Below are 18,666 nucleotides of genomic sequence, written 5' to 3' on the forward strand. Positions count from 1 at the left end.
TTCCCGTCAATTCTCTAAGCCAGTCTGCAGCTTGTTGTCTGTGTTTTCATAACCAGTGGTTCGTGTAGCCTGAGATGACTGTCAAGGGGAGCCAGTCATGGACCCTATTATGGGTGATCAAACATTTCCCTTCGAAAACACCACGGGAGCATCTTCATAGCCCGTTCAGAGTGAGGATGACAATGCTCATGAAACGAATGGCGGTTGTGTTATGTGGGCTGCATTGGCATCAGGCGAAATCTTTCACCAGGCCCCCAGACTTCGCAGGGTACACTATTGTTCTAAGCATCTCTACGTGTTCACTGTGCTCTCAGATCGGAAAAGAGCGATGTGACGCAATCTACGGGCACACTAAAGACACAGCTCAACACATCTGTGCAAAGCTTCATAACAGTTTCATTGTGGTTTCCATTTCGCGTCCGTAAGGACCTTACTTTCTGAATGTCCCTCGTACATTGCTTAATCAAAAGTTATTCTGATTGGGTCACCTGCAGTTCACCTGGTACTGAGGTCCTGATACAGTATATAGATAAAATTATGGCACAGAAAGGTCTCGCAGACAATCACAAATGTAATATCGATACCATTGAAAATGTGTGTAATATGACATTTGTACTGAAAGAATATAACAAAATTGGGATTGTAAACGTTAGTGATGTATTTTCGTCCAGTCATACAGGCATACATAATTTATTTTTCGGTATGGGCAATGAAATGTCACAAGTATTTAAAGGAAACCAAATGCTTATCTCTCAGATATATCTTGAGTGGAGCTGGATATCATTTCTTAGCACACAGTTCGTTGTTTAGTAAATTGGTGTTAACTGAATCTTCCAACGGGTCTTGGTAGAACGAATTCATAATTACAAATGAAAAGCCAAAACTGTGGGTGTTCTATAGTTCCAATTTATTTGGCTAACCGGTTTTTCGCTCACAAGGCCATCGTCATAATTTAATTGACAGTCGTCGTCAAATAGGTTACAATATCGCTTTGTGAATAGCACTTAAGATATATTACAAATGGAGAGTGAGATGCGACCAGAGAGTACAGTAAATATCATTGACAGGGCAGTGGTAACATAATTGAAAACGGTAATGTTAAAGAGAAAATATATAAATGAAACAAACCAGAGATATCTCGAGTAAACACCGAAAAAGAAATACTGTCTGGCTGTTATACCACACGTAGATCTCCTCTTCCGTGAAATATAATTCTTTTTCCACGTTCTCTTTTCTTTAAAAAAATGTTCACATACGTGTGAAATCTTATGAGGCTTAACTGCTGAGGTCATCAGTCCGTAAGCTTACACACTACTTAGTCTAAATTATCCTAAGGACAAACACACACACCCATGCCCGAGGGAGGACTCGAACCTCCGCCGGGACCACCGCACAGTCCATGACTGCAGCGCCCAAGACTGCTCTGCTAATCCAGCTTATCCTTACATACGAGAGCAATATCCCACCCCGGAACACACACACACACACACACACACACACACGCACATACACACAGACACATAGGCATAATAATTCCTTATTTATGTTTAGTTTCAATGTTTTTGTAGTTAGTTCCACTTATTTACCGTTCACCGTTAACATTTTCAGTTACGCTGCCACTGCGAGGTCGAAGATGACATTTACTCTGTGTTTACTCCTCAGCGTCCATGTGTAACACGTTTGTCAGGTTGTTCACCAGTATTGCATTCTTTTTTGACAGCGACAGGCTGATGACCTCCTTCTAAGTGTGAAACTGGTTAACAAAACGCATCAGTACCGTAGAACATCCTCAATTTTGTGATTTTCGTTTACAACATTGTAGTAATTTAGGATAGCGGAGCTTACTCAGAGGAGGGAAGAAAGAGAGAGAGGGACCGAGCATGGTGGGGGGAGAGGCCAGGGTAGCTTAGAGAAATTAAGATCAGGTTTTAAATGTGGAGGCAGAGAAGTGGCAAAAACCTTGGTTTCGGAGTCCAACGATTATAACCGTATCGGCACTGAGTTACGCTCTTTAAAGTTTGCAGGAAATACGCATATTATCACTATCCCACTTTATGTAAGGGCAAGGCATCCGTAAGAAGACTAAATATCAATGGCTGCGGGGAGTTGCGGATAGGCTGAGAGGCCGTCAGCCGTCGTGTTGGTTCCGCAGTCACACTACGCTCATCGTGGTGTTTGCGACAGCGTTGCAGGCCTCGTCCGTCGCGTCGGCGATGCAGTCTGTCCAGGGCACCCAGGTGTTGTTCCAGCGCCGGGGGTCGGCCAGGCCGGGGTACGTGGTCGAGTCCTGCTGGGGCAGCATCGGCTGCGACAGCGCCTCCAGGCGCTCCAGCAGCATGGACAGCACCGCCTCCGAGGCCGCGCCGTCGCCCGCCTCGCACGGGTCGCGGCTGACGTTGAAGACGCAGACGTCGCTGCCGTTGACGACAGCGCACCGCGGCTGCTGAGGGCGGTCAGGGCAGGAGACGGTGGCCTCTGCGCGGAGCCTCAGCATCACCTCGGCTGGAGTGGAGTTGCCCAGCGCGCTGGAGATGGCCCGGCCCGTGGCGCTGGACAGCACCTGCTCTGGAGTGTAGACCGGGGTGTATCCGGAGTCCTCACGACCAGTCGACCCCTGGTAGCCCGTGTCCGAAGCGCTGTTCTGCCGACCTGTGGCGCGTAGTGTTACAGTACCCAGTCATAAAAAAGTGAATATCGAGAGCAGCAGTTTAAGGAATAAGAATATCAGTGAAACAGGGACAATTACTAATACGCTGATGAGCCGAAACATTATGCCTAGCTATATAATAAAGTACTGATCAGCTTTTGGGGCGCAATACAGGAGAGATGAATAGCTTAATCTCGAGAAGTCGTTGGTAGGTTTCCAGAGATATGTGACACCAGCTCTCTACGCACATGGCACGAAATTCCCAGACCTTAAGAACTGCTAATAACTGAGTGCACATCTGGCCAGATATATTACATGACGTTCCGATCAGGCGAATTTGGCGGCGAAGCCATTAACAAGTGTTTCACCATAACGCTCCTAAAACCACTGTACTACGTTTCTGGCCTTGTGTCACGGAATTAAAAAAAAAGGTTCAAATGGCTCTGAGCACTATGGGACTTAACATCTGAGGTACCAGTCCCCTAGAACTTAAAACTACCGGGTGATCAAAAAGTCAGTATAAATTTGAAAACTGAATAAATCACGGAATAATGTAGATAGAGAGGTACAAATTGACACACACGCTCAGAATGACATGGATCTTTTATTAGAACCAAGAAAATACAAACGTTCAAAAAAATGTCCGACAGATGGCGCTTCATCTGATCAGAATAGCAATAATTAGTATAAAGAAGTAAGACAAAGGAAAAATGATGTTCTTCACAGGAAATAGTCAACATGTCCGCCATCATTCCTCAACAATAGCTAAAGTCGAGGAATAATGTTGTGTACAGCACTGTAAACCATGTCCGGAGCTATGGTGAGGCATTGGCGTCGGATGTTGTCTTTCAGCATCCCTAGAGATGTCGCTCGATCACGATACACTTGCGCACTTGCGACTTCAGGTAACCCCAAACCCAGGAAATGCATGGATTGAGGTCTGGGGACCTGGGAGGCCAAGCATGACGAATGTGGCGGCTGAGCACACGATCATCACCAAACGACGCGCGCAATAGATCTTTCACGTCTCTAGCAATATCTTTTTTGGTTCTAATGAACCCCATGTCATATGTCATTCCAAGGATGTGTGTCAATCTTTACCTCTCTATCTACATTATTCTGTGGTTTACTAAGTTTTAAAATCTATACTGACTTTTTGATCACCTGGTACTAAAACCTAACTAACCTAAGGACATCACACACATCCAAGTCAGAGGCAGGATTCGAAACTGCGACTGTAGTGGTCGCGCGGTTCCAGACTGAAGCGCCTAGAAGCGCTCGGCCACACCGGCCGGACATGGAATTTTTCTAGCTCGAAGATGACGTAACCGTCGCGGAAGGCGTCAAACAAGATGGTTGGCAGATTGTCCGAAATAGGTTTCTCGTTCTCCGCAGAACTCACGTTGCCTTCGATTGCTACCACAGGCCACCTAGAGAACCTCGTAAAGGTCCCCCAAACAATTATACTGCCCCCATAGAAACGCATTCGAGTACAGTGCATTTATCAGGCGGCTGTTCGCTTGAATCACTGCTCAGTCGTCACAACCATGGACTTGATTTCATAAAAGATGGGGATCACCTAATCAGTCGACACGTTTACACTGCTCCACGATTTGTTCTCGATGATCCCCTGGGGGCTGAAAGCACCGTTAACAATGCCGTTGGGTCATTACGCTAGGGTCACCTGCTGCGGAGCCTGATTGTCAACAATCCAAGTCCTACGAAACTAGCGTTGTACTCAGTCATCAGACCTGTACAAGGATCGCCGTTTGTCCTTTATGGAGCGGAAAAGGTCACAATCTACTACGTTGTGCGATGAGACGCGAACATTGTCACCTGCTCATTGTTTAACCAACGGTCAAACATTTTCCTTAGATACTCCCATCAGAAGTGCCCGAACAGCTGACCAATTTCTCTAAATACGAGTGCACGTTCCCAGACGCTAGGCCTTAACAATCTGCCCTTTGTCAAAGTTGCATATTCCTTCTTTTGCGGCCATATCGTGGATAGAATGATTGCCCTTTATTCTCACCTTTGGTTGATTGTCACTTCTGAGCATGCTGTCATCTAGGTGCTAGGTGCTGTTCAGAGCATCCAAGTTATAATGGACGAAGGCCAGAGGTAGCTCTATTACAAAATGGGGGACTTTCACCTGGGCTTCCATGAGACTTATTGCACTAACCTATGGCACCGTAACAGGTGTGTACTACATGAACATCGTTTCAGACCCTCTGTGCTCGACGTGTTCGCCAACGACGATGTCACCTTCCAGATGTGTAAATGTATATCGTTCAAATGGCTCTGAACACTGTGGGACTTAACATCTGAGGTCATCAGTCCCCTAGAACTACTTAAACCTAACTAACCTAAGGACATCACACACATCCATGTCCGATTCAGGATTCGAACCTGCGTCCGTAGCGGTCGCGCGGGTTCAGACTGACACGCGTAGACCCGCTCCGAAACACCGGCCGGCAAATGTATGTGCCTCACCGCCAGAGTTGTCAAGGGTAGATAACTGAGGTTGATGTTTTGGCCTCCAAAACAGCCTGACTGGAAACCGATGGCACATCTGAGACGCTGTCTGATGCCACCTCTGTCCCCACAGACCACCAGCCAAAAATGTGTGGGATTGCGTGACTTGTGCACAGGTATCTGTTGCCACGTACTTCACATAAACTAATCTACCTACATATCTACTTTAGTACAAATTTATCTACTCAAGTCATATAGAGTCGCTGCTAGGTCGCGTTCGAAAGCCAACACGCCATTAAGCAGATGGTAAAACATGGTCAGTGTAGGTTTCAGCTAAAAACACATTAGAGAAATCTGGGAGAAAATATTTACTGATATGTTCTGCTACACGACACTAAAGTGACAAACAGTCATCAGACAGTGATAGTTACATATACAAATGGCGGTAGTATATCGTACACGAGGTGTAAAATGGGAGTACATTGGCGGGGAAGTCATTTGTATTTAGGTGATTTGTGTAAAACGTTTTCGACGTGATTAGGGCCTGATCAAGGAAATTAACAGCTACTGAGCACGGAGTGGTCGTTGGAGCTGCAGAAATCTCACATTCCACAGTGTCAAGAGTGTGCCGAGAATGCCAAATTTCAGGCATAACGTTTCACCAAGGACTACGCAATCGCAGACCGCCTTCACTTAACGACCGAGAGCAACAGTGTTCGCGTAGATTTGTCATTGCCAACACAGAAAAAAAACTGAGTGAAAAACCGCAGAAGTCTATGTGGGACATACGACGGACGTGTCCGTTACGACAGTGCGGCGAAACGTGCCGTTAATGGGCTAAGGCAGTAGACGACCGACGTTTGTGCCTTTGCTAACAGCACATCGCTTCCAGCGCCTCCCCTTTGCCCGTGACTATGTCAGTAGTACCCTAGACGACTGGAAAACCGTGACGTAGTCAGATGACTTCCGGTTTCAGTTGGTAAGAGATATTGATGGATTTCCATTGCGGCGACGACCCCAAAGAGCCATTGGACACAAATTTTCAACAAGGCACTGTGCAAGCTGGTGGTGTCTCCATAACTGTGTGGGCTGTGTTTACATTGAATGTCCTGGATCCTCTGATCCTGCTGAATCGATCATTGACTGCTAATGGTTATATTAGGCTACTTGGAGACCATTTTTAGGTGTTGACGTACTTCGTGGTCCCAAATAACGATGGAATTTTTGTGGATGACACTGCGCCGAAATCAGTCGCATACAACCTTTATGGGAGACAATCGAGAGGCTACTTCGTGCACAAAACCATCCATCGGCAACACCTCCGCAATTACGGACGGGTTCAGAGGCAGCATGGCACATTGTTATTAAAGGGATTTCCAACAACTTGTTGAGTTCGTACCAAGTCGAACTTCTGCACTACGCCGTGCAAAAGGAGTCGTACTAATATTAGGAGGTATCCAATGGCTTTTATTACCTAATTATATTTGTAAAGTTGTTAGAACTGTTGATGATCCAGAAACACTACTTCACATCCATAAAACTCTCCTGATGAGTGTAGCTTACTGACTCGCAAGATCCTGTATGCGACTAGACAGGTGGTGTGCAGGATTTTGGGAAGGGACGCACCGTGCTGAACAGTCAAGGTTACGAGCAAGTGCATGTGATGGGAAACCTCTACTCACCTCTGACGAGCTTCCAATCATCCAGTCGTATGGCGGCGTTGCCAACCACTTCGTCGACGTTGATCAGCAGTTCTGACCGCGGAGATCCGAAGCCAGTCACCAGCTGAGGCCACGCATTCACGCCGTCCAGGTCCTCCGGAAGGGAAGATGCATTGCCTCCTAAAAAGTGAAGTATATCTTCCCTATATGTTGTAAGTAAGCACAAGAAAAGGACAGGCATTGCTGAATCTGCAGAATGGCAGCAACTGTTGTAGATTATCGGTTTCGATTATTATCGGCTAACAACAGATTTATTCACCTTCGCTGTCGCGTAACGCGTCAACATTATTGCTATATGCGTCTCTAAGTAATGCTGCGGTAGCTAAACACGATGATGAATTTTATGCTGCACTCTGTAACCAAGCTATTCTAATACAATTAATCAAATAGCTTGATTCTTTCTGTATATTTGTCAGTTTTAGTCTACTTTTTTTTCTAGATATGAAGACGGCAGACAACGATCGCAGCCGCTAATCATCTATGTGTAATTGCAACTGTGATCAAACTGTGAGAACGTTGCAGTGTCGTTGTGGTACATTGTGTGATAAAGTTGTCTTGATATCGCCGCTCTCTTCATCCAATAGCGATTGCGACCATTGGATCTTTGCTCAAACGATTGCTACAGATTAAAACTTTGTACATTACGAGCGTCGTACAATAAGTAATACATCAATTTTTCCCTAAAAACCGATTTATTGTTAAGAGTCAGATTTTGGTGACAATAAACGTCAACGAGTCTTGTCCATGTCATATTTTTCTGCGTAGTCCCCACCACCTTCTATGGCCGTACGCCAACGGTGTGAAAGAGCATGCATTCCCTGCTGGTAAAATATCTTGTGTTTTAGGCGTTTGCCATGTTTTCACTGCATGACTGGCACTCTCGTCATCTTCAAAGTGTTTTTCCCGTAGACAATCTTTTAGCGGCCCAAAGAGATGGAAGTCAGAGCTTGCCGGATCTGTATTGCAGGGTGGATGAGGCACTGATGTCTAACCAAATTTGGCGATGTGTTCCCGGGTTCTGAGACTTGTGTGTGGGAGTGCATTATCGTGTTGGAGCAAGATTTCTGCTGGATTCTTGGCCGATCCAAAACGTCGGAAACGGTTCTTGAGTTTATTCATAGTTTCTGAATTGATGGTTGACCCTCTTGGCATCACACCCACGAGAACGTCGACATTACAGTCCCAGAAGACTGACATCATGGCTTTTCCGGCAGATGGTGTTGTCTTGAATTTCTTCTTTTGTATTGAATGAGGATGATGCCACTCCATGAATTGCCTTTCTGTCTCCGGCGCAAAGTGGAGCACCCAGCTTTCGTCCCCCGTAACGGTCCGTGGCAGAAAGACCTCTCCGTCGCTCTCCAACCCCGTCCAACAATTCCGATGAAATGGCCTTTCTTTGAATCTTGTGGCCCGCAGTTAGCATTCACGAGCCCTTCGTGAGCACCTCTTTGAATATCCACGTGTCTCGATCATTGCAGGCGCACTTCCAAGCCTGACCGACAACAGCAGAGCCAATTGCCGAGTTGTGATGCGCCAATCGGAACGAATAATGGCATTGGCAAGATTCACCATGTCTGTAGCAGTGGATGAGACAGCACGTTCCGAGCGCGGGAAATCATGGATCTCCGTTTCTCCATTCCTGAGGCTGTAACTTTCCTCATCCATCACGTAACTGTGCTCCTATCAACTGCAGAATCGTCATCAATGCACGTAAATGTCTATGGGTTTTCACCACGGTTTCTTTATCTGCTGACAAGTATCCAATAACAGCACGCTGCTTGTATCGTGAGTCGTATATAGACACCATTTTGACGCTGTACTCATGCTGTGTCATCTACCAGAACATTTCGAAACTTTGACGGTGTACAGAACAAACATCAAATATGAAGCACCTACAAGGACGTTTGTTGATGTGTATTAATGGCTTTTTAAAAAATTTTCTTCGCTCAGTACTGATTGGAACTCCCTCTATAACTCCTGCAAGGCACCACCGTTTGAAATGTGTGGCGATATACGTGTGAAGAAATATTATAGTACTATCGACCGCCGCTAGATAGTGTTACTGCTTCCAATAGGGCGCACTACAGCAGCAGTTGGTTCCAATGTGCGAGTACGCCGGTGAACATCGATAACACAGCCTCCGCCATGCGGTTGCCAGAATTTTGCTGAGTAAAAATGTAGATTCCAATATAGACAACAGACACTTTCGGTCACTCCATGAAATTGCTTGAAGTTAAAATCTCAGGCCCGATTTGTCTGATCACGATAATAACTCAGTAATAGGGCAATTAGGTGGGGAATGTACCATTTCATCTCACCATTCGATGGATTCTGTTTTACATGCAGCTGTGTGCAGCACATGCAATGTAGGTGTGGTGCGCTCTTCACACCTCATTGTGAATGTATGGCCGTGGACTGACAGCTGATAACTTTCTTCTTCCGTCTTTTGCGGCCTAGCTGCGACGCCCTGGCCAGCTTTACCCATTCATTTTTCTGCCGGACTGACTTAACTTCTTCAGGCCCTGACGGCCTACACGTTGTTACTGTACCTCGGCCTGGTATCAACTGTCTGAGGTGACTATCTCGCAGAGGCAGTGTGAACGCAGCATTTGGCGGCTGGGAGGTGCATTCGCATACATAATGATTTCAGCATCGGACCACGAGGAAGATCCATTCGATGAGGAACAGAAATGAGTCTTTCACGTGGTGATAGACATCAGAATGAAGTTAGATATCCAATCCAAGACTCCGTCGTTAATAGGTTGGCAGGCCTCCAGATGGCCCATTCACTGCTCCTCTCCTCCTTTCTGATTCATCTCTGACTGCTCTGTAGACTTCTCACTAATTTGTCTGACGGCCCGATTGTCAGTTGTCCACTGAATAACCAGCGGGTATTCCTACTTGGCAGTTTTGTTAAATTGTCCCCCACTCTGTCCTCCAGAGCACTGAATTTCCATTTGTTGTCTTTGCTACTGGCGCACTTAATCTGCAATCACACCCAATGAATGACCGACGCTACAATGACCGCGTCTCTCAGTCTTGAAAATGTTCGATACTGCGGAAGTTAACGCGTAGCCTGAGAAGTTCCACGTGGCTCTCTCATTATTCCTGTTGGAGTACTTCACACCGAGGACTGCTGCTTCCTAGCATGTTACCCATTCCAAGAATTTTCTTAAAGTGCTATCCCGCATTACCGACCCGTAGAGAAAGGAGCGATCCAACAACAAACCGGCTTCCTTGAAAAAGGAATACCCGCGCTTCATGCAAATGTCCCCAGGTCCTTGAAAATCGGTAACATCCCCCTTAGTGTCCATGAAGTGGAGCAGCGAAACACGTCAGTTAAGCAGTACCTCTTTCGCTTTTGCGAAAGTCTCAGATACAGATGCAGTCTAGGAGAAATCCACTTGTCTTCGGTGCAAGGTGGCAAACTGCAATGTAAATAATTATCATATCTTCTAATGATGGAGATAAAAAGATGAACGTCGCTAAGGATGTCCAGTAAGGGACGCTACTGTAAAGGCGGCTTTCGAGTCTCGAACAAATGAGAGGGCACATTGGACTCTTCTTCAGGAGGATAGCGGCTGTCATACCCGTCTCACAAGCCAGGATTATTTTTCCTCAAATTGTTTAAGACGTAGGCTACGATGGTTCCTTCTGAAAGCCTGTGTCGGATTTTATTGCCCATTCTTCTCCTGTCCAAATTTGCTCTTCCTCTGTAAGGACCTCGTCTCAGAATGAAACATAAATGCGCTAGAAACCAAATGATCATTCTAGTTGTAAAATACAATGAAGAGCCAAAGAAACTGGTACACCTGCCCAATATCGTGTAGAGCCCTCGCGAGCACGCAGAGGTGTCACAACACAACGTGGCAGGGATTCTACTAATATCTGAAATGGGTCTCGACTAATATCTGAAGTAGTGCTGGAGGGAACTGATACCATCAATCCTGCAGGGCTGTACATAAATCCGTAAGATCTCTTTTGAACAGCACGTTGCAAGGCATACCAGACATGTATAATAATATTCATGTCTGGGGAGTTTGGTCGCCAGCGGAAGTGTTTATACTCAGAAGAGTGTTCCTGGAGTCACTCTGTAGCAATAATGGACATGTGGGGTGTCGCATTGTCCTGCTGGAGTTGCCCAAGTTCGTTGGAATGCACAATGGAGGTGAATGGATACAAAATTAGAAAGAAAACAATACCTTCAGCTACGGACGGGGGTTGATAAGTATCAACGGGGACAGGTGAAAATGTGTGCCCCAACCCGGGATCTCTTGGTTACATGGCAGGTGCTCTAACCAGCTGAGCCACCTAGGGCACAGATACGACCCGAACTCTTACGCGACTTGGTAAGAATATCTTCCAAGAGTAATGAGTGTGTTAGATAGGGACACTACGAATGTAGTGTGTGGGCATATAAGGTGAGAATGTGGGTCTCGCTGGGGGCGTACACGGGATAGACCCTGCAGTCGCGCTATCCTCTGTGCCCTCGGTGGCTCAGATGGATAAAGCGTCTGCCATGTAAGCCGGATGTCCCAGGTTCGAGTCCCGGTCGGGGCATGTCCGAAAGAACAGACACCATATCCATATAAGTATATGAATGGATGCAGGTGATCAGGCGGGATGCTTACGTACGTGTCACCTGTCAGAATCATATCTAGATGCACCAGGGGTCCCATATCACTCCAACTGCACACGCCCACACTATTAAAGAGCCTTCACCGGCTTGAACAGTCCCCTGCTGACATGCAGGGTACATGGATTCATAAGGTTGCCTTCATACTCGTACACCTCCATCTACTCGATTCAATTTAAAACGAGACTCGTCCGACCAGGCAACATGTTTCCAGTCATCAACAGGCCAGTGTCGGTGTTGACGGGTCCAGGCGGCCGTAAAGCTTTGTGTCGTGCAGTCGTCTAAGGCACACGAGTAGACGTTAGACTGTGAAAGCCCACATCGATGATATTTCATTGAATGGTTCTCATGCTGACATTTGATGATGGCCCAGCATTTAAATCTGCACCAGTTTGCGAAAGGGTTGCACTTTTGTCACGTTGAACTAACAACGGCTGGGAGAGCGGCGGGTTGACCACTTGCCTCTTGATATCCGAATCCTGTTACACCTGTCGATTGAGGACGACACGGCGGTCGGTCGGTCCCATTGGTGCTTCCGAGGACTGTTCGAACAGAGTCAGTTAGTTACTTTCTCTCATATTTTTGCCTATTTTCAGCCACAAATACAGATTAAGATCACTATTTTACCAGGCTACCAAACAGAAAATCACATGCGGCACCTTGTAACATTTGTTTCTCTGTGTTATTATTATACGCTTATATGTGCGTCTGCTTTCGATATTACATTTCCACGCATTGTGAATTGTGTATGATTATTTAACAACAGCTATAAATATTGTTGTGTGTTTGTGACTTGACGATTGTAGTGTGCAGAACAACAGGACATAGTGCCTTTCATTTTATATTGTCATTTATTTTTTGCTGGAGACCCACTGAACGCAGTAACACGGATGAGCAAAAGAGAAATGAGAGAGCATCATGTTAAATCATTCGTATCGCTAGAAACGTATTCAAACGCTGTGTGAAAATTCCTAATATTTAATGCAGTCCTTCATTTCTCGTTTTTACCTAAGTAGTATACCAAGTTTCTAGAAATAAAGGTCGAAAAGACACCACCAGACTCTCTCTGTAGCGAAATCTAACTAGGCATAGGTTTACTGGTAATATCTAGTTTAGTCAATGGAGTGAGTAAGACTTGTGATTGGGAGAAGCTAATGAAAAACGGCGATTTAATTTTGTGTATCGTTCTTCTTCTTCTTCTTCTTCTTCACCTCTGCACAACCACATTCTCTCTACTTACATTTCGTCCGTCGCCCCAGTCACTCCACAGGTATCGTCCCCTAACATAGACCTTCTCAAACTTGACTTACCTGCTGCAGCGTAGAGCGTGGGCAGCCAGTCGGTGATGTGCATCAGCTGATTGGACACCCTGGGCGTGTTCTCCAGCAGCGGGCTCCAGACTGCAGCGACTCCTCTCACTCCGCCTTCCCACAGGGTGTTCTTAATCTGCACACAGATCCAGTCGCACTGTACCTCTCCATGACTCTGGGCCTCTACAGCAACAACAGTCATCAACCGTTCTTTCCTAGACCGTCTCAAAATCACAAATGAACACCTGCATCTATACCTACATGTTCACTGCCGAAAAAAGCAAAACGAAAAAATAATAATTATAGTTACTATAGAGAAACGAAATGTCAGTGAGCTGGGTGAGAGCTGGTTTCCCAGGATGGGGCAGTGTGAGGTTACGATTGAGGACGGGGCCGTAATGAGTTATTTTCAGTTGCACAACAAATACGTAAACTTTATTTAAAGAAATTAGAATTTTAAATCAATCTCTCTGTGACGGCTGCAGACCTTATCACAGAAAAAAATTCCACAATTTTAGGGCCGAATAACCTCAAACAACAAAATGCTGCCCGCATCTCGTGGTCGCGCTGTAGCGTTCTCGCTTCCCGCGCCCGGGTTCCCGTGTTCGATTCCCGGCGGGGTCAGGAATTTTCTCTGCCTCGTGATGGCTGAGTGTTGTGTGTTCTTTTTAGGTTAGTTAGGTTTAAGTATTTCTAAGTTCTAGGGGACTGATGACCATAGATGTTAAGTCCCATAGTGCTCAGAGCCATTTGAACCATTTGAACAAAATGCTGACGGCCTGAATGAAAAGTCAGAAGAACAATTCCAAATTAGGATAAATACTTCGTTGTAAAACAAACTGTAACACTGCTGATGGTCTTATCACCAAAGAAGTCAAATTATTGCTCGACTGAATGCCACATCAACAATAATCAGAAAACTACAAATATCCTTAAAACAAACATCACAATCTAAGCAATCAGGACAATAAGTTCTCAGTGAAAATTCCAAGGATCGGCCTGGGAAGGTAACTCGAACAAAAGGTAAGGTGAGACAGGCAGCGAAGAGTTCTACTCACGTGACAGGATGGCAACTCGAACTATGGGCATCTTAAGCGTCGACCGACCGACTAACCAATTCGCCTAACGTCCGACGACCGGTGCAACGATGGAATATTTTAAGGCAAGGGCGAAGAGACAGACAGCACTACGTCTTCAGAAAACACCCAAGGCCGAAGGAAACATTAGAACCAAGGTAGACCTACCCAGAAAATATGCACAGTACAATACAAGAGGCTGTCGAGTTACACGCAGTGTCGGACACCATCAACATGACGAGGAAAGTTACACTGCCGGTAAAGTCATTAGCAGTACTGAATACTGTCTTCAGCTATGATGCAGCGTTAAAGGATCATCCACATTGACTGTTCCAGTGTGCATAGTATATTATAAAACACGTTGCGTGACAGTTTACCGATTAACTGCCATACAACATCACCTCCTTGACATCTTAACAACCGTTTCCGATGAAACTGTGAAGGGAAACTAATCTGCCCACAAACTCATCATATAAACATAAAAATTAGAAATATGATCCGTTATGTCATTATTAGTGTAATGTTCTAAAACTAGCTAGAAAACTAGTCAACCGAAATTTGATGTGATTGCTGAACATCACAGTTAGTCAATGATTGTTGGTGCAACCTCGTGTGATCTATGAGGAAATACAAAGAGTGTTATCATTAATTGCTGTTGGGTGTGATTCAGTAGTTTAGACAGTTTTCATTAAAATGGATGAGCTGTGTGATGTGTTACATGGAGATTTTTCTGTGATGCCCTACTGCCTTTCATTATAATGCCTGAATTACTGATTTGTTCACAGGTTGTATTTGATTAACTACATTCAGAGAAAGTGAATTATTCCTTGACTTTGTTGAATTTTGCATCACATAGGCTTAGGGTAAGAAGGTTTTACACGCAATATCATCTGATTAGTCAGAATAAATGCGAAGTCAGGGGGTATTAACGGTTAACGAAAATCATTTATGTGCAGAGGATTCCATTTTTCCAGTTTGTCTATAGGTTTGTATGGTTCCCCCTGAATGAGTAATTACCACTAGACCACCTCAGGTTTGAAGTAGCTCAGACTGTTGACAGAACTAATCCCAAGGATACTAGGAGTCTAACACATAAGGAAATCACCACACCATGAAGAATGAATGAGTACGAAGGCACAGTGTGTACTTTTGGACGATATTAGGAAATCTGTCAAGACCTGCACCGAGTCAGCATGGGAATGCGGGTGATTGTATAGTAAGAAGTTGTTACTCAAATGGTTATTGTAATGCCACTTCCTCGGACGAGAAATGAAATTCAAAAATTTGCTCCAAAATTCGCAAATATTTCCCCAAAATAAGTTATAAATTCCATGAAAAAACAAGCAGCAAACAAATTTCCAGTTAACGCTATTATTCCGATATTAACGAGTAACTGAATCAGGAATATAATACTTAGTAATTTATTAACAAACGAAAGCAGGATTCCAGTAAAATCAAACTCAAAATTCAAAATCACTGTAAATCGCAAAATCATTGTAATTAGTATTCGCAGAGTAGAACCAACGTTCCCAAATAATACTCCATGTGAGTACTCTTTAAGGTTCGTGAGAAATGGCTAAGAACAATTCAATCCATTGTCACTACGTTACGAGAACTAGCCGTTGCAGGTCATACTTTTGAATGTTCGTGTATGTAGGCGCAATTAGATTTTTTTTTTTTCAGAATTGATTATTGCGATGTACTATGACGCAGTGAAACGATACTTTGACTTCAAATATTGCGTTATTTAGAATTCAGATAGAGGAATTACATATATCAGACAGAAGTGACTTTTAAATTAGATAACTTGAAGTTAACACTATTTAGGAAGTGAACCCAGATAGACAATTTCATGGGTAGTAACTAATGGACTGTAGAAATTGGCGATAGTTACGAAGCATATAATTCCCCCCAACACCTAGGAAAGCTTCTTCCTCATGGCTCTGTTAGGAAGTGACTAATATTGTGTAATAAACCAGCATATCTTGTCAATTCGCGCTATTATCATTCAGGTTTTACAACGTGCTGCGATATTATTTGGCTGAAGCACTCGGCGCTAATATAGAAACTCCTTAACGGTAAGAATTAATAACACTTTTATGACTGATTATAGATTTGAGATTACAACCAGTCAGTAGGGAATTTGGTGTCGCTGGAACTAATTTGAACTTATCATTAATATTTAAATAGCAACTGATAGACCATCGATTATTAACCATTTAATTATGACATTTGGTGAAGTAAATATCTCACACAAGTCGCGAGTTCAGTTCATCAATGTCCTTTTCGTAATGTCGATACCGATACATAAGAAATAACAATTTCATTGCTATACCTCTGAGTGTTAGCCAAGACCGAATATCCGAAGGACGTTACATTATTTCCCAATAAAAAAGTTTCTTTTAAGGAAATTGTACTTTCATTTTGGCTTGCCTACAAATGGGTATTAAAACGAACGTTACCTTCATCCTTTCATGAAGTGTATATGAGAAACGTTCCACCTGTTTTGAGAAAAGCTTGATGAATAAGAGGTTGATGTTATCATTTGTTGGAATTCAGACTCACCCCTCTCAGTGGATAGTTGGAGCCCCAGTTGTTGTACTGGCCTGACGAAGGGGCGCCATTATCAGCAATGAAGACAATGATGGAGTTCTTCAGCATGCCGCGCTGCTGCAGCGCCGCCGCCACACGTCCAACCGACTCGTCCACTTTTGACATCACGGCTGCAAACAGATGAAATGTTCGATGGTTGGTTTGGACACGTATGATATTTCTTGAAACACTGTTACAAGCTAAATATTTGTATCAAGTACCTTCGAAGTCAGTGAGTGAGATACATCACTAAGATATTGTCCCCTATCACTGAAGTACTGTGGTTCAATTTCCGGCCCAAGCCTGCTGGGTTGGGTTTTTCCATGACTTCTCAAATCAATACAAACTCTGAGTCTAGATACGTTATAGGAGCATGTCAAGTGTAAGTCTGGCCTCAGTCTTGCCACACAGCAACAGACCTCTGTTTCACGTAGCACTCCTCAATTTAGGTACTGCACGCTCCTAGAGAACTTCTGAAATTTTGGAATAGGTGTATGTATCTGCTAAGTTGGATTTAAAGTGAAACATTTTTATCACATATAGGTACATTGAACTGTTCGGTACCTACAGCTAACGAAGAGCCTTATATATGACATTCCTTACCATGCTGTTTTTGTCCATCCAGAGGTTGTGTTTGGGAAATGAAACATCTAAAGGCTATGTCGCACATGCCCTGATTGGAACATTGACAATTACGTTTACTACAAAAGACCTGAGTTAGACTCTATGGCAATCTCTGTTATGGTATGTTGTGACAACAATACGCTACCTGTGCTGTAAACAACCAGTTTTGGTCAAGCGAAAATCTTCAAGTCACCTTGTAACAAGTATTTCGATCTATTTTGTATCTGTATCGATATTTATATGTTAATTTGTGGTGTTGCATATGTAGAGTGTTGCAGGCCCTAACTGTCATGGAAATTTTTTGACCACGTATTTACATTTTAGTTATATGAATATTTTGAACGAAGTTGCTAAACTGTGCCTGTGTATTTTAATAACTACTGGAATGATTGTTATATAATGTACTGTAAATGACTTGGTCTTTAGTTAAGGAACGTAGGGATGAATGTAAAAGATGGGGGAAGCCACGCAGCTACGGAAGTAGCTTGGCAGAGAGAAAAAGGTGTGGTTGGCACGCAAGTGGCAACTCGTCCTTTGTGGTGGGTAGGGAGTCTGGGCTGAGTAGTGCTATGGTTAACATCTCGCTAACAATAGCGGATCATTGTGGCTCATATTCTTGGAGTTTTCGGGCCAGAGGAGTTTAAGAGTAGTATTTACGGGCCTCGGATGCTGCGTTAAATGATACTATTATGATAGCACGGGTTTGGACGTATAAAAATATAATTCCGACGCCAAGAATACCTGTAGCAGGATGAGGCCAAGAGTGCATCGCCGCCCCGTTAACAGACACTGCAAATTACGCCACCCTTGCCCCCAGTCTCCCAATAAACTGTTTGTATTTGGCACTCTGTAAATGGATAAGGTATATGTGAAATTTTGTTGATTTTAATAATAATTGTGGTGTTGCTAAAAATTCTATCTTACACCCGTGATTATCCCAAAGCACAAACCTCGACAGGAATCCTATCCTAGCATATTTTGCAATCCAGGATTTTAAAAAAAGTGAGATTGACTGACATTTTACATTTAATTGGTTAAAGCAGGCTACTTGAAAGTATAGTTTACTGCAACGTTCATGAACTAATTTCCAACGTAAGTTGAGTTACGTGTTAAACAGTAAATGGTAGCCCAAACTTGGAACACTTCTTTCTACAAGAACCCCACTGTTTCGAGTGCCTGCAGTCCACAGTCTGCCGGCACGGTAGCTCAGCGTGTTCGTCAGAGGGTTAGCTGCCTTCTGCAATAAAAAAAAATTGAGTTAATGGATCAACGACGAAGTGAAACGGGTGTCTTGCAACGTCCGCACCAAGCAGATGCAACGAACGAAAACAAACAAAAATGAGATTTTAAAAAAAGTGGCTAGCGTTACTACCTCTGGATCACGGCGTCCCGGGTTCGATTCCCGACCGGGTCGGGGATTTTCTCCGTCTGGGGACTGGGTGTTTGTGTAGTCCTCATCATCTAATCATCATTCCTATAGTGACTAGACTGTAAATGGAAAGATTGAAACCTGTACGGGCCCTGATGTCCACGCCCTACAAACCAACATTATCATCATCATCCAGTGACTGCACAGTATATGTGG

The 18,666-nt window shown here is 44.2% G+C and overlaps 1 protein-coding gene across 1 annotated transcript in view; it reads right to left on the reverse strand.

Moving 5' to 3' along the window:
• Window positions 1–886: 886 nt before the first annotated feature.
• Window positions 887–18,666, reverse strand: part of LOC126354453 (arylsulfatase B-like) — a 60,279-nt gene continuing 42,499 nt past the window's right edge. The window contains exons 6-9 of the mRNA XM_050004147.1: window positions 16,431–16,588; window positions 12,790–12,925; window positions 6,805–6,963; window positions 887–2,649 (exon numbers count right to left, since the gene is read on the reverse strand). Of these exons, the coding sequence (XP_049860104.1) occupies window positions 2,153–2,649; window positions 6,805–6,963; window positions 12,790–12,925; window positions 16,431–16,588 (950 nt within the window). The 3' untranslated portion in view covers window positions 887–2,152. The remainder of the gene's footprint in view (window positions 2,650–6,804; window positions 6,964–12,789; window positions 12,926–16,430; window positions 16,589–18,666) is intronic.

The sequence above is a fragment of the Schistocerca gregaria genome, chromosome 3, assembly GCF_023897955.1.
Source record: "Schistocerca gregaria isolate iqSchGreg1 chromosome 3, iqSchGreg1.2, whole genome shotgun sequence".
Taxonomy (NCBI): domain Eukaryota; kingdom Metazoa; phylum Arthropoda; class Insecta; order Orthoptera; family Acrididae; genus Schistocerca; species Schistocerca gregaria.